The sequence below is a fragment of the Mustela putorius genome, unplaced genomic scaffold (assembly GCF_011764305.1).
Source record: "Mustela putorius furo isolate JIRA1106 unplaced genomic scaffold, ASM1176430v1.1 tig00000083_pilon_pilon_pilon, whole genome shotgun sequence".
Taxonomy (NCBI): Eukaryota; Metazoa; Chordata; class Mammalia; order Carnivora; family Mustelidae; genus Mustela; species Mustela putorius.
The window spans coordinates 17,442,770-17,464,300 of NW_025421273.1; the positions used below are offsets into that span (position 1 = coordinate 17,442,770).

At 42.3% G+C, this 21,531-nt stretch overlaps 1 protein-coding gene across 1 annotated transcript in view; it reads right to left on the bottom strand.

The window, feature by feature from the left end:
- Nucleotides 1-21,327, bottom strand: part of CLNK (cytokine dependent hematopoietic cell linker) — a 165,574-nt gene extending 144,247 nt beyond the window's left edge. The window contains exons 1-2 of the mRNA XM_013044762.2: nt 21,124-21,327; nt 6,866-6,918 (exon numbers count right to left, since the gene is read on the bottom strand). Coding sequence (XP_012900216.1) covers nt 6,866-6,876 — 11 coding nt within the window. The 5' untranslated portion in view covers nt 6,877-6,918; nt 21,124-21,327. The remainder of the gene's footprint in view (nt 1-6,865; nt 6,919-21,123) is intronic.
- Between the last annotated feature and the right edge of the window lie 204 nt (nt 21,328-21,531).

Consider the following 21,531-nt stretch of genomic DNA (forward strand, 5'->3'; position numbering starts at 1 on the left):
GGGAAATTCCTTTTGCTCTTTCTAATGATTACCTTTTTCTAGGTTCCTGATTTTTGATCCCACATCAAGTCCCTCCACAACTTTTGAAAACTTTTTCAGCGTTTTGGTATCAGGTGCATTTCAACATGACCAAAATTTTCATGAGGCCTGCTTTCCTCTCTTCCTGTGTCTTATTGGTGGGGGAATGTTGTGTATATGGAGACTAGGATAAGTGGGTGAGTAGTGGTTTTGACTTCATGGAGGACCCAACCTGAAATGCTGGACCTTGCTTTCAATTTCTCTGCACATTGACACACTCAAATACTATGCAATTGTTATAAGTTGTCATTGTGGGTCAGGTTCTCCAAACATTGGCCTGGCTCATGGGACTTCCCTGGGGTGGTTGGTTTTGTGCATTGCCAGATGATAAAACACAGTATCTTAAGACATAGAGGTATTAATAGAACTTGTCAAAGTGTATTGTTTTCTAGCAGTGGGAGAATATAAAATATGAAGTGTCTAAATGATGAAAGATTGTAAAGCTATGGAAAAGACTTTAGAAACACTGGAAAACAGTTATGATATATTAACATTAAAAAAAACAAAATAGAATGCATAGTTTTATAAGAAAGTTTAAAGTATGTCTATAACATTGGCCACTTTTCAGTTGTTCTGTTATGGTCTTTTTCCTTTGTATGGATGTCCTTGCATTTTTTAATTTCCTACAATGAATATACTTTACTGGTATGACAGCAGTAAACTCAAAATAAGTCATAGCCTTCTCTATCCTTTGTGATGTTGTTAAAGGCATAAGCAAGAAAAGTCCAACCTTGTGGCTAGTCAGCAGGACACCAAGTTTGGTCAACTGGAAGTTTCCCGAGTGGCGGCAGGTGAGTGAAGTCAGTTCGTTCCTTTAACAGCTGGTAATTTTGCCATTAAGGGGAAAGAAGACTATCTTGGACTTCTCCATTGGCCCATCCCCACCTATCTCCATGAGTCTCAGGGTCAGCCGCCCTTGCTGTTCCTACACAGGAACCACCAGCCATGTCTGCAACCTCTGGCAAATGCTCGCCCTGGATCTCAGCTGTGTTTCTCACAGCTGGCAGCTTTTTAATTACCAGCCAACCACGAAGCTGAATGGTAGCGATGCGACTCTGATGGCACCAGCGGATGGGCCTGGTTGGCCTGAAAGCTGGTTCATAATTACTTCTGGGGAACTAGGAAGGCAGCCACACTGCTGACTCTGCTGGGTGCAAGACTCTGATCTCGGGATGCCAAAATTGCAGCTTCTCGTTTCTCCAAGATTCAGTGGGATTTACACTTATGAATTTCTGCAAATCAAAACGAAGTTGTTCCCTGAGGTCGAAGGCAGGGGTTGTTCACCTATATCAGGGAGGAAAATAATGACCTAGAGTTTACTGGGAGTTTTATCATGCATACATATGAAGAGAAATGTCATTTATGGGCCATCTCCTGTGTACCAGACAGTGAGCTGGGCTCTTTGGAGAGAAGCTGATATCCATCCCCACCCAGCAATTGAGTGGCTTTTATCATGCAAGGTTTCAAAGAGAAAATATGCCTCTCATAAGCAAAACAGTCGTTCGATTTGGGGATGTGTCCCTGATGAGAAATACATAAAGATGATATTCTTGAACATCACGAAACAGTTCAATATGGTACAATGATCATGGACTTCAGAATCCAACTCATGTGACTCTAGCTGACTCTGAATTTGAAGACATGTTACCCTGGCTGGCAGTCTTATGTGGTGACCTGGGAGTGGGGTTTTGTGCTACATAGCCACACAGTGTGGCACATATCCTGATGTAAATGGCTAGTTTTGTGCCGGCCTGTAGGCACTCCCAGTTTGTAGCGCTGTTTATCTCTTTACCCTTCCTTTTGCACAACCAGACTGTGCACTTAGGTTGGAAAAGTACGGCAGGGGAGATTGTTATTTCCTTAGTGAAATGTACAGGGTCAACGAATAACACAGCCTAGAAGTTGGCTTTGTTGGTCTCAATACAGAGAGGAGCTTTCCTCCAATTTATAAGCTGCTGACTGCCTCAGAAGGTAGTGAGTATTCAAGAAGATTCTCAAGTCTGGAATTACAGCCATGGGTAGCAGCTTGAATTCCATACCTCTAAGACTCTCTCTAGCTCTCAAACTATTGTATTGGTTTGCTTTGTTTATCATCAACTCTTGCCCAAATAAAGGAATATGAAAGAGAAGTTTCCTAAAACAAGAGAAGAAATAGTGGTTTGTTGTCAGATAACTTGATCGAAACTGTGTCCCTGTTAAATAATAGATGGTCTTGATTTGTTTTACATGTGATAGGACACAGCATTGCATGTTTGGGACCAGAGTGACGCAGCCTTCTCTAATACTCCTAGAGTATAAAGTTTAAATTGGCAATAAAACTGCCTCATAAACTTTATGGGTAACAACTGAAATGTCCAACACCAAGGTCAAGATAAAATAAACCACTGGATAAAATACATGTCTGCCATTCTTTACCTGAATTCCTTAGGGCTAAGGATTCAGAATATTTTGGATTTTTGGAAAGTAATATTGTGCATGTAATGATACCAACAATTTCACCTGTAGGTTTTGGAGCAATGCCTGGTCTTTAAACACACTGATATTTGTGCTGTAAAACATTAAGATATATTAACAGTAAGAGGGTTAAATGAAGAGCATACATACCTTCATTTCATTGTAGGTCAAGTTTTACTGCCAAATTAGTTACAGGCAGTTTTCAGTATTTTGGAGGTTTTGGCTTTGGAATCACGGTTAAATGATTGTGAACCTTGTTTAAGTACTAGCCTTAAAACACTGTGATTTTGAAGAAGGTCATAATGTGGGACCATGCTCATAACACAAAATGGTGTGAATGAATGAATGAAAACAGCAGAATTGTTAAAAGTAGGTTTGCTGAAATTTTAATATATTACACAAGGATACAGAAATATGACTTCAGAAACCTGCAGCAAAATAGTGGTTATATTTGGATGCTAAGATAAATGGTGACTTTCGTTTCATTCTTTGTACTTTTATATATTTTCTAAAATTTCCATGAAGACTGAGTAATTTTAACAATGAGCAAAGTCAGTTGGTCATCATACTTTTTCAGCACAGTCCAAAGTGGGCTCTACAGGGGCGCTTGCCCCCATCAGCCTCCAATCTGGGATGTGTTGAGTGTGTCTCCCTCTTGAGTGCCCAAAGCAGCCTGGCCAGGGTAGGGCATTTGCTTACTGTAAGGGCCTAAAGATGATCACTCCCATGACCTCCATCTCTTTCAAAACACTTAGAGCTGTAGCACCAAGGTTCTTATCAGTTCTGTTCAGAATGATGAAGAGATCCTGGAACCAAATGCCAAGACCCCTTCATCCAGCCCTGATGGAGTAGGTAGGTCTGTCTACCCTACTTTAACAGCACTGATGCACTCCAAGGAGTGGAACTTTAGGTACTTTGATAGATTGTTCAGGAGGCTGAAAGTTTGTTGCAGGGAGAAGAAATATGAAATAGCCTGCTAATTTCAGAAGGAATTTAGGACCGTGATATCCAGAGTCCTTAGCATTGGTGTTGCTCTCCCATCACTTTTTGTGTAAGACTAAAATGATCTGCACAACATACAGCTAATGCTATTTGAGGGTAGGGACTAGAACCTTCTCATCTTTATAAGAGAGGTCCCTAGCCTGAAACCCAGAACAGTGCATACTCAGTAAATGTTATTGACTGAACTAACACATTTATAGGGAAATACATGTGCACATACTTGTATAGTGCATATATGTATACATACATGTGTGTGTGTGTAAATGTGTAATTTATCTCTATACCATCCTTTCATTTGTGTTCATTCGTTTGTTCATTTGTTCATTCATTCATTCATTCATTCATTCATTCATTCATTGTAAAAGTGCCCAATGGCAGACAGTAAGGGACTAGCTGTAGTTACAAAGGTCATTTAGAATTCCAGATTAGAAAATTACAAAGAACTCCAGGTTACGGAGTTGTAAGACTTCTTGCAACGGCATTTTGCAACCCTAGCTGTGGATAAGACTGAGTTGAGCATTATAAGTAGTCAGTGTCCAGGCATTCTGATTCCTTTGGTCTGGGGGAGGACTCTGAAATTGCTTTTCCTTTGGAGCCTCCTTGATGATCCTATTGTTCAGTCAGGTTTAAAATCTACTGCCCTGGTCTAATGATTTTCACAGAGAAAGGAGTGCTCCCCCAAGGCAGAGCAGGGCAAAACCTGTGTGTGTGTGTGTGTGTGTGTGTGTGTGTGTTTGTGTGTGTGTGTGTATGTGTGTATATGGTGGGAGGGTCAAAAATTTCCAAATTATGCTCTTGCAACATCCCATATGTGACGGCCTTCTCTGAGTCCTATCTTGGCAAATATCGTAGCTGCTTCTCAAGCGTGCCAGAAAGGAGAGAGCTCTCTGGGCCACTGTTCTAGCCAGGTGTGTCTCAAACTTTAATGTGGCTAGAAATCAACTGGGGAGCTTGTGAAAATACAGATTCTGATTCAGGATCCTAAGGAGAGAAAAGGAATGTTTATGAAGTTGTGATTATGCAGTCTGTCCTCTGGGAGCTTCACATCACACACGATTTTAATGCTGAACTCGTAAAGCCTCCTTTTGGAAGCCTGATGAGATGAGATGAGATTGCCAAAAGGTCAACTGTCTGGCTAAAAATCAAAGCTACCCAAAGTCCTCATGGGAGGGAGACACCTTTCTTCTCTATGCAGGAGAATGTTGGCATAGTGTGGAATCACAGGGAGAAACAGAAGCAGGGATGCAGGGTAGGGGCTCTCAATCACAAAACCAGTTGGAAACTTTCAGCACATACTGCTGAGATTGTCAAAGTAACCCCACAGTCCCCCCCAAGAAGGGGGTGGGTCTGAAAATAAAGCATGCCCTAGCAGGTTGAATGACAGCCCTAAAATATTTCCATGCCCAAATCCTAGACACTTGTGAACATGACCTTATGAGGAAGAAGAGTCCTTGCAGATGTAATTAAGTTAAGGATTTTGAGATGAAATCATCCTGGATTATTAGAGGGACCCTAAACCAAATGACAAATGTCCTTAAAAAAGAAACATGAGGGAGATCTGAGACAGGCCGAGGAAGAGAAGGCATAGACACAGAGAAAAAGGCCAGTGAGAGTGGAGACAGCCAGTGGAGTGATGTAGGCACAAGCTGAGGAACACCTGGGACCACCAGAAACTGGGGACAAGGTGGCAGTGGTGGTTAAGAAGCGATTTTCTTCGGAGGCTTTAAAGTGAGCAGGGGCCTGTGCACAACTTGATTTTGGACTTTTGTCTCCGTGAACTTTGAAAGAACACAGTTTTGGTTGTTTTAAGCCACCCAGGTTGGTAGGAAGCAGATGCACCTGCCTTACCATTCATTCCACTGCCACAGACTTTATCTTACAGTGAAGCTGCTGACTGCCATGTCCATCAGTGATTGTAGTTCATTGTCTTTGTCATGCAACCCTGATCAGCCAGCTCTCTGACTTATGCTGGCCTCACCTGCCCAGCCCCTGCCTTCCTCAGTTTCCTGCAGAACGGGATAAATAGAATTTGGAATCAGACTCCAGTTCCAGCCCTGGCTCCATCCCCACTTTCTGTGCTGTCTCAGAGGAGTCACTTAGACCAGGAAGCTGATGCCCAGAGAAGGTGGTGGTGCCTGCCATCTGGCCACGCTCGCCACCACACTCGTAAGATCAAAGAAAAGAAGGGCGTCCTGGCACCTCATACCGAAGAGATGCTCGATGAGCTAGATTCTGAGCCAAAGGCAGAGCCCACCTGTGAACCATGTGCCAGGAAGCTCCCGCTGCACTTCCATGGCAAGAAGGGATGCAACAGCCCCAGCTTCTACATCCCACAGGCCTGGGGCTGGCTGTGTGTCAGTTTGTCCCCCTCCAGACACCTGGGGGCAACTGGGAAAGCTGTGATGCTGGAAGAGCCCCCTCTGTGTCACTCTGGACACCAACCCTGCCTCCGGCATCCACCTAGGAGACCCAGGCATCACCTGGTTAACCTGGGCTGTTCCCCAGGCTCCCTCCAGGGCCAGGAATCCACCTAGAAACCAGTCAGTTAGTTCTTCTCCAGGACAGATCCTGCTTTCTGGAAGGAAGATCAGGTAATGTCCCAAATATCAAACAGCTGTAAAATGATGGAGCAAAACAAAGGATGCACACTAGGTGTTCCTAACTCTGAAACTCATGCTCTGTCTCACACAATGACAGAATAATAGCGCTACCTTTCCAACTGGCACAATAAAGCAAAGTAGATTGATTTTAAAATTAGTACACCCAAAATTTTCAATTAAAAACATTTTTTGTGTGTTTTTCATTATAAATATCTCTTACGAATTGGAGGTCTGCTCTTTTTTTATTTATTATAGTCATACACATCAGGAACAGGATGGGTATTTTTTGTGGAATCAGATACACATTAGGATACCCTCAACTGACCACTTCACCCCTCTGGGTGCTCTACAAAAAGACAGCTGGACTCTAAGTTCTCTGCGGTGGGAACAAGTGTGACAACCATGGTCGCTTTGGTTCTACCTTCAGGCAATGGGGTGTAACACAATGGGTGGTATTTGGGGGTGGCCTTCGAGCATTCTGGTGCTGGGGTGTCTTGTCCCCGTCCTGGTGGCACTCCCATGCTGGGCAAGAACAAGTGGACTGCCCACAGAAAAAGCCAGTGCTATCGAAAAGACGCTCAGTGAACACAAACACGCACGACCTCGACCCTGGACTCTCTGGCTCGGCCTTGAAACCGGAAATGCCCTTCTCACGGGGGTTGCGGGAGCACCCTTCCTTCCTTCGCTAGGAGAGGGGAGATTGGGACTCACAGTGACGTCACAGTACTTACTGTCTGTTCATAGTTCTTGGCTCCCCGCAAATAAGAGGGATCTTCAGTTCAGCCTGTAGAAACAAAAAGTGAACTCGCTACTGAGCCAGACACATCATGTTTTAATTCTGGTGAACGCTACTGTCGTTTCTTGTTAAAATGGGACACAGGTGCCAGCTAAGAGGAAGTGATGGGGAGAGAATCAATCCAGGTTGATAATTGGTTTATTTCTGGAGCGGGGTGGGGGAGGGGACTTTTCCCTGACATGCTGTCCTCTTTCTGTCAGGATCCATCCTGTCTGCCCCGGGGAGCTGAGCACACACATCCTGAGTCTGGTTTTCTCTAGCGTGCAATTGTGTACTTCCCCTGGGCACCCAGGATGTGTTAGCCCCTGCTTGGAGGGGGGTGGGGGGGATGCTCTGCTCTGGGCGCCTGTGCTCATGCAGGAGAAGGAATGTTTCTCCTTTCCAAGCGTGACCTGCCATGAAATATTTATTGGGAAGCTTCAATTCTATAGCACTTTGCACAGAACACAACATTTTATTTGTGGCTTGTATTCACTCACATAGGAGAGATTATTAACTCCATTTACCATATAAATTAGCCAAAGAGACCCTGGGATTATTCAGTAAGAGCTTTACATCAGTGATTACATTTAATCTACATAAAGGCCCTGGGGGTATGAAGGATATTGCCCATGGTATCAGTTGGAGTTCTAGCAAGAAACAGATAGCATGCTCAAATTGATAATTTGAGAAGTTTAATAAGAAGATGATTTAAAGGTTATGAACAGGGGTGCCTGGGTGGCACAGTGGGTTAAGCCTCTGCCTTCCGCTCAGGGTCCTGGGATCGAGCCCCACATTGGGCTCTCTGCTCAGCAGGGAGCCTGCTTTCCCTTCTCTGCCTGCCACTATGCCTACTTATGATCTCTCTCTGTCAAATAAATAAATTAAAAAAAAAATTTTAAATGTATGAACAAGGTATGGGGAAACCATAAAGGAAAGTGAAGGGCCTGGGTGTGTTTTTGCCATGCTTGGGCCTGGAGGAGTCAGGGGAGCTAGGGGTCACTGGGACCCAGACACGGGGCTAGTGGGAAGGGAACCAAGGCTTCCACAGTATGAGGGACACACAGGGAGGAAGTGTGGTGGGTGAGAAAACCCCATCTCACAATTCTCTTGGCCAGAATCTCCTGCTGCTGTCTCCCATTGGCCAAACTCAACAGGAACCCAAGGGTGAGGAGGCATTGTTGCAGTTTCTACCCATCAGCCTCCTGGGACTCCTGTCTGAGCATAGCAGGGTAGGGAGTGGACTTCAATGGTAAAAAAAAATGAGGTTCAGGGAAGTTAACTTAAGTGCCCCAAATCACCCATGTGCAGGAGAAGTCTGAATGCATAGGACTTAAAAATGCCATTTCCTGGCCAGTTACCATATTACACCCCACTGAGCACTAGGCACTTCTAGATCATCCTGCCAGCCATCCGTTGGCATTTATGCATCCATCTATCCAACTGCTATATACTGAAAACTTACTTTGTGCAAATATTGTGCCCAAAAAGACATAGTCTCTGTCCTCAAGGCACTCCTAAAACTCAGTATCATATAGATTCTGCCTCTTTCTAGGATGGCTGTTATCTAAATGCTTTGTAAAAACAGTTGCATATGAAACAAAACCAATCCTCTATGCTTTGGAGTCCAGGGGAATCTTCACAAAAGAGAGAGTCCTTGAACTGAGTCTTGCAGAGTGAGTCTACCTTTTCTTAGCCCAGAAGTAGGGGAAGTGTGTTGGGCAAATGCAGTGACATGTGCAAAGATATGAAGATGTTAGAATACCCAGTGTTCCGGAGAGGCTTTATCCTGCTTGTCGGAACACGGGGGTCAGCAGCTTGAATGTTGATAGTACATGGGAAGGAGTCCACTGGGATTTGGATTGTTAGGGACCACGCATGACAAAGACTAGGCTTTGGACTTGAGCTGTATGTCCTGGACCAGTAAAGGCAGGAGAGTCATTGAAGAGCCAGACTAAGCTCCAGGTGTTCAGAAACCCTGTGTGTGACTTCACAGCTGTGTGCCCCACTTTCTGCTTCCAGTGAGTCGCTGCATGGAAAGGGGAGACAGCTGCTAGGTTCTCATTCACGGACAGTCCTCTCTGGATGTGGTGTGGTATATCTAGGGCTTGGCCTCTTTGAAAGTTGTCTCCTCCATGGAGGTGGGGAACAGGGCTTGAACCTTTACCCATATAACACAAATGATGTGAACCAAATACTGGAAAGGTCCTGCACTGAACGTTGAAGGATGCTGCTTGGTCCCAGCACTGCTGTTAACCGTCTGTGTGACCTTGTAGGAGCTGTCGGTGTCTCCTCATTTATAAATGCTAATGCATAAATCTTTCTTTTACTGTGCTGTTTTAACTATGAAATCAGTTGATGCATCTGAAAATGTTTTGCAAACAATACAACATTATGGAAAGATGCACAAGCAATCACTTGTATAACAAAGTCTGCAGATTGCTGTAACCTCAGCTATGTTACATTTGGGTTTCTAGGGTTATACTGACATTGATTTTTGGATATTAATATTTAGAGGAATTAAATTATTTGATTATGGTCACATAGGACAGATTTGCTCCCCCTTCCCCACTTCAGGACCACCCACCACTTAAATGTGTTGCTTAAACACTCCCTTCATTTTTTTTTTTTTTAAATTTCTTTTCAGCGTAACAGTATTCATTGTTTTTGCACCACACCCAGTGCTCCATGCAATCCGTGCCCTCCCTAATACCCAACACCTGGTTCCCCCAACCTCCCACCCCGCACCCCTTCAAAACCCTCAGGTTGTTTTTCAGAATCCATAGTCTCTCATGGTTCACCTCCCCTTCCAATTTCCCTCAACTCCCTTCTCTTCTCCATCTCCCCATGTCCTCCATGTTATTTGTTATGCTCCACAAATAACTGAAACCATATGATAATTGACTCTTTCTGCTTGACTTATTTCACTCAGCATAATCTCTTCCAGTTGTCCATGTTGATACAAAAGTTGGCTATTCATCCTTTCTGATGGAGGCATAATACTCCATAGTGTATATGGACCACATCTTCCTTATCCATTCCTCTGTTGAAGGGCATCTTGGTTCTTTCCACAGTCTGGCAACCGTGGTCATTGCTGCTATGAACTTTGGGGTACAGATGGCCCTTCTTTTCACTACATCTGTATCTTTGGGGTAAATATCTAGTAGTGCAATTGCCTTCATTTCTTTAAGTGCATCAGTTAGCAATGTTGAGATGGGATACAGGAAGATAATTTAAATGGAAGGATCATAGGGTGCAGGACAGTCCCCTCCAAGGGCTTACTGCTTCAGATCAGAGGCTTGGGGATGTGGCCCCAGGGAAGAAGCTGCTTTCCAGCCTCACCTGCCATCTTCTGTATATCCTTGAACAAGGATTTTTGAAGTACCTTGAACATGGTACTGAAGTGTTCTGCCTCAGTTTTCACCTGAAAAATGATCAGTGTGGCCAAATAGGTCTCTTCCAGCTCAAAGATTCTGTAATATAATCTGAGGACTTTAGAGGAGAGTGGGATGAGGAGACAGGTTAGCTCTGTGATGGGTATCAAGGAGGGTATGCATTGAAGGAGCACTGGGTGTTATATGCAAAAAATGAATCATGGAACACTACATGAAAAATTAATGATGTACAGTATGGTGACTAACACAACATAATAAAAATGAATATAAAAAAGATAGAAAGAATAGTTCTATTTAAAAAAACAAACAAACAAACTATAATTCTGTGGTGCCTGGGTGGCTCAGTCAGTTGAGAATCTGCCTTCAGCTCAGGGTCCTGGGATTAAGCCCCATGTTGGGCTCCTTGCTCAGTGGGGAGTCTGCTTCTACCTCTTTCTCTGTGCTCTCGCAAAGTTGGGCGAAATTGGAGGGGAAACGAACTATGAAAGACTGTTGACTCTGAGGAACTAACTGAGGGTTTTGGGGGTTTTGGAGGGGAGGGGGGTGGGAGGTTGGGTAAGCCTGGTGGTGGATATTGCAGAGGGCATGTATTGCATGGAGCACTGGGTGTGGTGCATATACAATGAATTCTGGAACACTGAAAAGAAATAATAAAAAAAAAATCCTAAAGAAAAAACCCTGTAATTCTTTCATATTTGGTGACAAAAAATAGTCTAAAAAAGTTGGATGTATGTTCTTATGTTTCTCCCATTTTACTGTCTTCTCTAATCAAGCTTCCTGCAGAGGCTTTGCTGAAGTCCTCACATGGAGGGCATCGGGAATGGACAGGGTAGGGGCTGGGGAGGAAACCTTTAACTTTTGCCATGTTCTTCAACCTTTGTAAATTATTTGATCTGTAACAGCTCGTGATTTAAAATCTTAGTAAGTGTTCAGAAAAGATGTAACTAGCAGCTTGCGAGAGATGTGAACGGCCTATTATATAAAAAGAATTTCAAAATGTCGTGAGAAGCATCCAAACTTTCTAGCATTTAAAAAGCAAAATTTGGGGTCTTAGGGACCCACAACAAAGTACAAGCCAACCAGGTGGTGGCATCAGCATGACGTAATGGGTGGCGCTTTCCAAGATAAGCCGCTCTTTGCTTTATTCGGAGTGTCTAAGAGCTGCCCCAGAATGCTGTAGTTCTATCTGATCTCAGTCACTTTGAAAAGGATGTGGTGAGAATGAGGTGTGGTGAGCAGACAGAATTTCGTGTCCATAGGCTTTAGGAAAGTGGTACATTATCAAGGCTCTTCCCTTCCTGACATGTGTATGTAATGAACATCCAACGCCTATTATGTGTCCCTGCTCCACCCCAGGTAACCCCGTAGGTTCTGTATTATCATCATTATTTTAAACAAAACCAAACTGACATTCACGGAAGTTAAGTAACGGGCCCTACATTGCACGTACAATAAACTGCAAACCATCGCCCTTGATACTTTTTAGTAATACGTTGGGGCAACAATCTACCTGCTCTGAGACTCAGCTCGCTCATACGTGATGTGGGGGTAACACAACAGGTATGGTAAGGCTCCTGTGAGGATTACAGGAAAGCTATCTAAGCTATCTAAGATATGGAAAGATAGGGATTGACGTTAACTTGAACTTTAAGATGAAACGTCCTGTATGACTTAGAGGCTTTCGTCTTCAAAATGAGAAGCACTTCCCTCTGCTCATGACCATGGGTGGGGCAAGCGGGTTCTCACAGTTCTCTGACCTTCAGAATTACCTGGGGAACTATTACAACCACTGAAGCCCCATAAAATCTGATCCAGTTGTCCTGGGGTGGAGCCCAGATACTGATATTTTTGAAAATGCCCCAGGTATTTTGAGGCGCAAGGCAGCAGAATGAAGTGGACGTGAGAGCTTCCCTTCTCAGCTCTCTGCCTGGGGCCACACACTGGCATTTTCTCATTCCTAAGTGAAGTACCAAAGGGTACATCCATCTGCCTCACTGTCCCCGGTTCATCCTAAATGGAAATTCAGCCATGCCACTGTTCATAACAACTCTATATGCTTGAAGTTATTTCTGTGTTAATTTTCAGTGAAATGTGTAAAGCAAACCCACTGCATCCAAACACTGACACCGCAGATAAGAGTGTAAAGGCTTCGAATCTCACCAGGCAGTAATTCCTGTGTCAGATCTCACTATAGGCAATGAGTGAGGAAAACCCAGGCTCCCACGACTGTCGTTTGGGTTTGGGATTGTTCATGTATTCTGTGAGGTTCTGCTATGTGTTAAGCACCATCCATGGAGATATTAGGAATTAGAGACCACAGAACAAGGCCCTGTCTTGTAACACTGGTTTGTTTCTGTATGGCACTGAAAGCAACTATATTAAATATGTGTCTGTAAATAATAGAGGAATATATGGTGGTATTGGAACACAGAGGAAAGCATGCCCAGAGGGGTCCATGCACCTTCCTGGGGTCAGTGGAGGATTTCATTACTCGTTTCTCTACTGCTCCTTATGAGTTGTCCTGACTCCTTCTTGGGGCATGATAATGGAAGGGAGAGGAGACCCCCAGGCCATCATGGAGCTTCCAGGTCTAGAGATTGTCCAAGATAAAAGAGCAACCCAGAGATGCTATAAGGTCCAGCCAGGGAGAAAAATCACATGTGTTTGTACATTTATTTTATTTTTTTTTAAAACAAATTGGGGCATTTCCTTTAGTTTCTCTTCCTAGTTAGCCACAGAAACAAAGGCTAACCATGGCTTTTGTGATCAAAGAGAAGGCATGCTTAGGTACCATCTGTCAGTCACAGCAGGGTCCTTGGTGCAAATGGCACTGGTATGTCCAGAGCTGGCTCTGCGGTGGGAATGCTGGCAGAAGCACGTGGGATTCCCAAAAAGAGCTGCACTCTGCCTGTGGGGGCCCACAGTCAGGGAGGAACCTGGCAGGAGATCCTGGGGCCCTGGGGAGTCTGTGAGGACAGGCCACCTCTTTTCATGATCACTGTTTATTTCTCCAACAAGGAGAGATATCAACTGTATTAAACGTTAGATGCCAATGCAAATCTCCTCTTAAATGCCAACACGGTGCTATAATTGCCGGACCAATGTACCAGCTTCCAAAGCCTAGGCAGGAGAAACAGAATACACTCTTAATTCATTTTGGCTTAGAGATCTGTGCTTTCATTTCGGTGACAGAATTCTCATGGGATTTACAGACATCTAAGGCTCTGAAACTCCTTGGGGTCCAAAATGAGTCCAGTTTGAGCAACATTGCTTTACCCTATGGTACCAACATTAAAAGACAATCCATTGCTCTCAAGGGATACAGAGGGCCATATCAAAGAGAGGAGCACAGTATGGCTGGGAGCTGAGAGGAGTCCCTGCTCTAAGCATCCATTTTGGCCAAATAGCCACACGGTTTTGGAGGGATGGTCTCGGTTACTACATTCAATTAGCTTACTAAGTACTTTGTGGGTTGAAAAGCATTTTTTAAGAAGATAATGGATTTGATGGTTAAAGCACATAAATATTTCAGAAAACTATTAAAATAAAGAAAGCAAGGTCCTATAGATAGACTATAAGATTTGCTTAAGATTTCCAAAGAACGAACATTAGATTTGGGCTTTAAAACCAGAATGGCTGTTTCTAAGCTTGAAATTCATCTGGGGTCTCAGTGAATATGTTAGGAAGGGAAGACTTGTTTTATAAATGGATTGGATTTTGGTGCGGATCTTAATCCGAAAATAATTAATACCCTTATGGTACCATAAGCAGTTTAAACAATTGGAAATATGTAAAGCAACAAATCACATTTCCTTGTTATCCTGGAGAACTCTTGTTCTCCACTGGGAATTCACCAGTGCTACCAAACTGAGCTTGCAAAGAGACATGTTATCATAAATATTTCTGCTGCATTTCACCTGATCTGAAATTAATATTTTATGAAGGAAAAACAATGCATTTATGGTGAAGATTTTTTTTTTGCTCTCAAATACTTCTCACTTATTCCTCAAAGATAAGGCTTATTATAAAAATGCTAGCCTCTTTATTTCAAAGTTTAAGAAACATCATGCCAGTAATGACTGTATCTGAATGGACACAGGAAATGGCTGAAAGCTAACTCTGAACTGGTGGGGAGGATATTAGAGATGGTCAGGAAGCTACGATGTAGCTCTGCAGCTGAAACTGGGTCAAGGCTGGAGGGGAGGGTCAGAATTAAGGTTTGATGCTTTTTTTCATTAAACCTTGAAAACAAGAAAGAATCCAGCATAAAGTGCATACAATACACATCTAGTTCTCTAAATAGTCACATCCAACAGATCCCAAATGACAGATGTCACTTGGAGTTGAGGCAGGGAATGAGGGGTCACTGTGTGAATATTTTGGGGACTAGGACCAAGGAATGTGCTCGTGTGTCTGTGCGTGCACATGTATGTCTGTCCATGCACACATGCATACGCTTTGAGTAAACATGTTGAAACATCTGACTTCTCAGATGCAGATGTTTATTGATTTGATCACAGTTATACACGGCTTTCTTCTATTTCATACAAAAAATGAGAAAGTTACATCTTAGAGATGCTCAGACGTAGAGGAAGCTGTGTGCTGATTGGATTTATATTTCTGTACCTTGTCAGAACAATCAGCTACATTTAATTAAGTATAACATTTAATTTTATTGGATTTCCAATAAATGGAGGCATTTGAGTCAAATGGATTGTTATTATAGATTTTTTTTTGAGGAATATAGAAGACTGCTTTTCTAGTTTTTCTGCTATTAAGTATGGGCATATTATTTAAAAAAAAAAAAGATTTTGCAACTGTCTTGGTAACAAGTAACCTCCCTTAAGTATCTCAAGGTAATATGCACCTGCATCCATTTTTTTTTCTTATTTTAAATGATTTTGAAAACACCCTTAGTGATCTGATGCAAACTATAGATTTTAGAATATATCCCCATTGGTGCATTTTGTTTTCAAAACTCATATCTTTTTCTCTGCTGCAGAAAGTGTTCCCTTCCTTCCGTGGTAGGGTTTTTCTTTCCCCACTTTTTCTCATTTTGTAGTAAATAGCTTCTTGCTTTATCCCTTTTTTCACTCACTCATGCTGTTTCCTCACCGCCCTCTCTTCCTTCTACCCTCGCTTCCTTCATCCTTCCCCTCCTCCTCCTCCTCCTTCTCTCCCATCCTTCCCTCTTCCTGCTCTCTTATCATCGAGGTGGTTTTACTGCTCAGATAAAACTAGACTGTAGCAAAAACAAAATGTAGATTATTGAGAGCTTAATCAGATGTTTTGGAGTGCTGGGTGTTATAATAAAAAATGAATCTTGGAACACTACATCAAAAACTAATGATGTGTTGTATGGTGACTAAAATAACACAATAAAAATTAAAACAAAATCAGAAAAAAATAAAGGTTTTCCTGTTTATTTCAACCTGTTTGCATCTGGCTTTCATAAAATCAAGGCAGAAACACACTGAGTGGGGCTAGCACTTCCAGGCCCTTATCTGTCTGTCTGTCTGTCTATCTATCTATCTATCTACCTACCTACCCATCTATCATCTCTCTGCCATTACCTGACACAATTTACAGGCTGGCCCTTGGATGGAGATTGGTCCAGGGACCCTACCTCCCCCATGGACATCTAAAGGTCCATAGTGAAAGCATTGTCATTCTTAAAATAGTCATTTATTAAGCATCAGCTATATGCTGGTCATTTTCTGAGGATCTGTTTCACAATAAAGTGGGTCTCAAAGAAGTTCGAGAGCATCTTTAAGCCCAAATACAGGACAAGAAAAGCCAGGTAATCTAATAGACACTGAACTGAGAGTAATGTAATCAGTAACAACAACAACAACAATAACAACAATAACAATAACAATAACACCATCTGCTGAATGCCAGAACCCTATGTAGGACACCCTGTTTACTTTAGATTCCATCCTCAGGCAACAATCCAAATGACCTAGATTTTTCAATATTGAACAATTCTGTCATTTTATTCAGCAAGAGCCCTCTTGAGCCAAATCTGTCTAGTGAACAAATGCACAGTATGGATTCAGATGAGGTCACTGCTTTCTTTGAAACTTCAAGTGCATTTAGAACTTAACCCCTGAATTGAGCTTCCTCCATATAATTAACTCTTTCTTCTCCCCCTTCTTTTATTCAGGTTCACTGGCCCGGCAAGATAGGAAGCAGGTCTTTAAGACCCAGTGTGCTTAACCGTACAGAGCTCTGTGCAACTTTGACTCTGTTTCTCCAGTCTGAAAAAGGGGATATAAACACTCACCCTCCCTTGCTCATAGGATGGGTTTGAAGACCAAATGGGATGATGGAAGTGAAAGTATCTTGTCAACTATAAATGGTTATGCGATCTAGTTCAACAGGTAACTATTGAGCAATTTCTAAAAGTATCAGTACTGTGAAGGACAGTAGGATTTCAAATTGGCAAGGAAAGTGTTTTTAAGAAATTTGTACCTTTTTTCAATAAGTCTTAATATTTTTAGAGGATTGGTACATTTGAGGAGTTGTAAGACACTTCCAAGGCTTTGAAAGATGAATGATTAAAATAAATATGAAAATGAGGAAATTAGCTTTCTGGAGAAATCACCTTAAAACAGGACTTCTTTAGGTCAAAACTCTTAAAGAAGGAAAGGAAGCCAAGGAACCTAATGGAGGTTTGCTTGAATACATATTAAGCTGATGATAACTGTGCTAAAAATGATAATATAGCCACTATCCTTTGCTTTGCTCTTAATAATTGCCTTGCACTATAATAAGTAATTTTTTATGTACTGCGTCGCATTCTTGCCCACACATCCAGAAGGTGAGTATTGCAATTCCATCTTTTAAAGGATGACTTGGGATTCTGAGAGATTAAATAAGCTGTTGAAAGCATTCTGCAAGGTAGTAACAGTCTGAACCTAAACCCAGGTTCTTTCTTTCTCAAAGAATAGGTGGAGTCAAGTAGTAGGAAGATCTTGGGAACAGAAGTAAGAGTTTGGGGTTGGAAAGTGTTCTTATGGGGAATTCCCATAGAGGTAGAGCTGGTCAGGAGATCCCCGGACATGCCCAGGACTAAGGGGGACCTGAGCTATGAACATCCATAGGAGTTATGGGGCAGAGTGGCTCTCAGGTGCCTATCAAGACATCAGACTATCGATAGTTCAGGGAGTCCAGAGAGTGTAATGACACAGCTCTGACTTTCTTTGCATGAAGTTACCTCCCTACATTAATTTGGTTTCCTGGATAGATTTGCCTATTGGAAAGGAACTTATAACCTAAGTCACTTTTAACACTTCACAATCACAGAAGATAGATACATGGACCAGAATGCCAGAATGAGATAATACTGCTGAGTCCTATCAACTTTGAAAGCCTTAGATGAAATCTGCAAAACCCATGATTAAATATGGGTCCACCAGAACCCCACAAAAGCTTAACTCTCTCAGAGGTTGGGTCTGGGCCTTAGGCACCCCTCATATTTACCTCACACTAAATTCAACAGAAAACCCACCACAATGGAAGGCTGTGTCTTCAAACACATGGATATGGAATTTCCATGTCATGTTCAGATCTTCTGACTCCTCTTGGTTTAGGTGGTGGGTAACTATGCACAGTGTCATGTCAGCATGGTGAACTTCTATTTATTATGCTTAAGTGTTTGGGAAATAGTCCTTCAATTAGCATCACCAATGAGATAAAATAACCAAACTCATATACCAATTTGCTATTGCTTGTGGTCTATCTGAGACATCAAAAAATGCTGTTGTTTAGTTTGAAAGAAAATGATGTTATGATCATGACCCTGAACACATCCAGCAGAGCACTGAGGAAGCCTCACAGGAGCTTGGGACTCAGGAATACCCAGGTCCCCTTTTTGGCTTTACCTCTTATTCACTGTGTAAAGTGGACAGTGTAGGGAATCTCTCTGAACACCAGCATTCTTTTGTACAGAGTAAGACTAAATATACCTACTAAAAAAAGAGAGTGAACCATGATGATGATTTCCAATGTATCCCATCCACAAAATAACAAATGAAACAAAAACCACAAAGTATATTTCCATAATGACTTTTTCACAGTTCTGTTTTCCATGGTAATTTTTCTTTCTTAAGTTACTGATACTGAACTTTAGCCATATCTTTTCAGACTTACTGATAATTCACCTTGCAACATCACTGGACATTTTGTTTCATCAGTAAAAATCTTCAACCTAATTTAGATTCAAGTACTTATCTCGGTTTAATGCTGTAACCCCTTAGAGCCCTGTATCTTTCTCACACTAGAACGGGTAGGTATAGCCTGGAGGAACTCTTCAGAACTCGGGTCTTGGTACACCATGGCAATTGTCTACAATGTTGTCTATAACTGCTTTTTTTTTTTATAAGATTTTATTTATGTATTTGACAGGCAGAGATCACAAGTAGGCAGAGAGGCAAGCAGAGAGAGAGAGGAGAAAGCAGTCTCCCCGCTGAGCAGAGAGCCCGATGCGGGGCTCGATCCCAGGACCCTGAGATCATGACCTGAGCTGAAGGCAGAGGCTCAACCCACTGAGCCACCCAGGTGCCCCTATAACTGCTTTTTAAAAAAAATATATTATTGAATTATAGTTGACATATGAATATAAGTGCTTTATGTAGTGGTGTTCATAAAAAGATGCTTCTAGAGTGAGCTCTGCTACTCACTGTTTGACCTTGGCAGTGGTACCTCTCAGCTGCCACTTGTCTATTTCCTGAACGTGATTTCTGTGTCAGACACCATATGTATGCTCTCATCTTCACAAACTTACAAAGTGTATTATTTTACCCAGTTTTGAGTTACAACACATCATCAACAGCTGACTGAAGCTCAGAGAGGTTAAGTCACTTACCCAAAGAGACACAAGTCACACATCACATTCACATACAGTGTTGACTGACCTCAAAGCACCTTCTTTTTCTATTTCACCATATTGTACAACCACATCAACTTCCCAGAGCCTCAGTGGCAACATCTCTTAAATGACCTGGTGTCACCCTGCCCACTTAGTAAAGGCTGCTTGTACAAGACTATGCAACTGTGATATCATATGCAACTGTGATATATTACTATTGTTTAATGAGATTATTAAAATAAAATATTCATAAATTCATCCATATTAATAATTCCATGGTAATCATGGGAATGTTTTAAGAGTAAGGTCAGCACTGATTTGGGGTAAGGAAAGTAATGGTGAGTAAGTTGACATTTATTGAGTGCTTACTAAGTGCTAAATATGTGCCATATTTCATTTAGTATAAATAGTATATTATTGAAGCTAAAAAGTTGTCAGTGCAAGTGTTATGTGATCTTGGTCCATTATAAAGATGCAGGAATTGAGGATTGGTCCAAGTGGCAAGAATTTGGATCCCGACCAACTCGTCAGATGTTAAATCCCACAGTCTTTCCAGGACAGAACCTGACTCAAGGCAAAGTGAGCTAGAAATATGGTCTCCTGATGCTAAGGCCAGCGCTGGCCAGATGGTACAGAAAAGGATAATCTTTGGTTTTAGAATGGTCTTGTTCATGGAGTTGTCTAAGTGGGCTCCTTGGAGAGAAGAAGAGAAATATCACCATTAAATATTTCTAACACTGCTCCAGGAACGGCTTTAAGATGAACCCCAGGAAGCTGCCAAGAAACATCATTCTTATCAGTCAGCTCAGGTGAAGTCAGGGTACTTCTGAATTCTCCTATGGCATTAGTAGCTGGGCAACCTTGAACATTTACTTGGACCACTCAAGTTCCTCTGTAAATGGGGGAAAATACTAACCTAGCTCAAAAGGTTGGGTGTGAGGATCAAGGGAGTTAATACCTACAGATTGGCCAGCAAGAGATGGAGCTGTAAATGCTAAAAAGCATTTCCTGCTTCTCTGGGGCACATTTTATCTTGAGTTTCTCAGAGGTTTTCTGAAGTACTGTCATTTTTCTGGCAGACCTCCAACTGACCTGGTCTATAGGCCTTCCTGAGATTTGAAATAACCATTCCCTGTGGTTTGAGGGCCCCCCAGGAAACCAATGGAGAAACATCATTGAGGGTCTATGCTACAATAGAACAAAGAGGATAATCAAATAAGTAACACTTGCACACAATTAAAAAAAATCATTATTGATAAAGTGCAGCCATGTCAGTATCTTTTAAAGCAGACAGACTTTGAGGACACCAACTCTCTTTTCTATCTCACTCACTGATGTCTTATTTGTTCTTTCCAAGAAACACCTGGCAGAGATGCCTCCCGGCATCTTGGAAGGTGAACACTGTACCCACCTTCACTCTTACTCTTAGGCTCCTCACTCCTGTGAGTGGAAGGATGGTTGGCATGATTACAAAGTCACACCAAACCAGAAAGGAAATTATTTCAATTTAGAACATTAAAAAAAGAAACATATATCCACAGGGGCTCCAGGAGTTAACTTCTGCTTTCAATGACCTACTTTGAATTGTGTCTGCCTTTCTAGGGGGCTGTCCTAATGAAGGTCAGCCAAGAAAGCCAGAAACCAGGCTGGCCTTTAGGTTTTAGTAGCAAACAGTCAGGGGTTCTAAGCTCCAGAATGAGAAGATTGAAAACATCTAGTCTTTAAATTTTTAATTGGTACATATCTTGATTTTTTTCTTCCAGCAGAATGAAGGATTCTTTAAAAACTGAGTTAAGGGAGCTGGCTTTCTTTATGCCATTCAATGCTTTATAGAAGGCCCAGCACTGAATGTTATAAAAACAATTTTTGCTTGGTGTCAGCTCTTTCCTAATGATCCTTTATGCCAGTGAGATGCCCATTCAGTTGGAGCTGGCCTCCTTAGTTTACCTGAAGAGCTGTGGAGGTGCACAAGGTCCCGTGCTGAGATGTTGGTCTCCTGTGAGGGGCCACCGTGGCAGCATTGCAGAAAACTCTGGGAGCCAGTAATCCGTAATGCAATGAGGTGAATTATTCTCAATTCTAAGCAGTGTCCTTTAGCAGAAAGCCCCTCCTAGGTCCGTTTTAGGTTTGGTTTCCTGTGAAATGTGACCACAGATTAGGGTGGTAGGACCTGTGTGTGAGTAGGACTTCCTCTTCAGTTGAAACAAAGCACGTGAAACCGTTGAGGCTGAAGTATTCTGACCCAAAAGGGTGTCCTTAAAGACACATGGAGTCCCTGAGTGGCCCATCACATTTATAGAACACACTAAAATGGATTTCTGAGCAACATTCAAGCATCAAATATGGGTTTTTCTG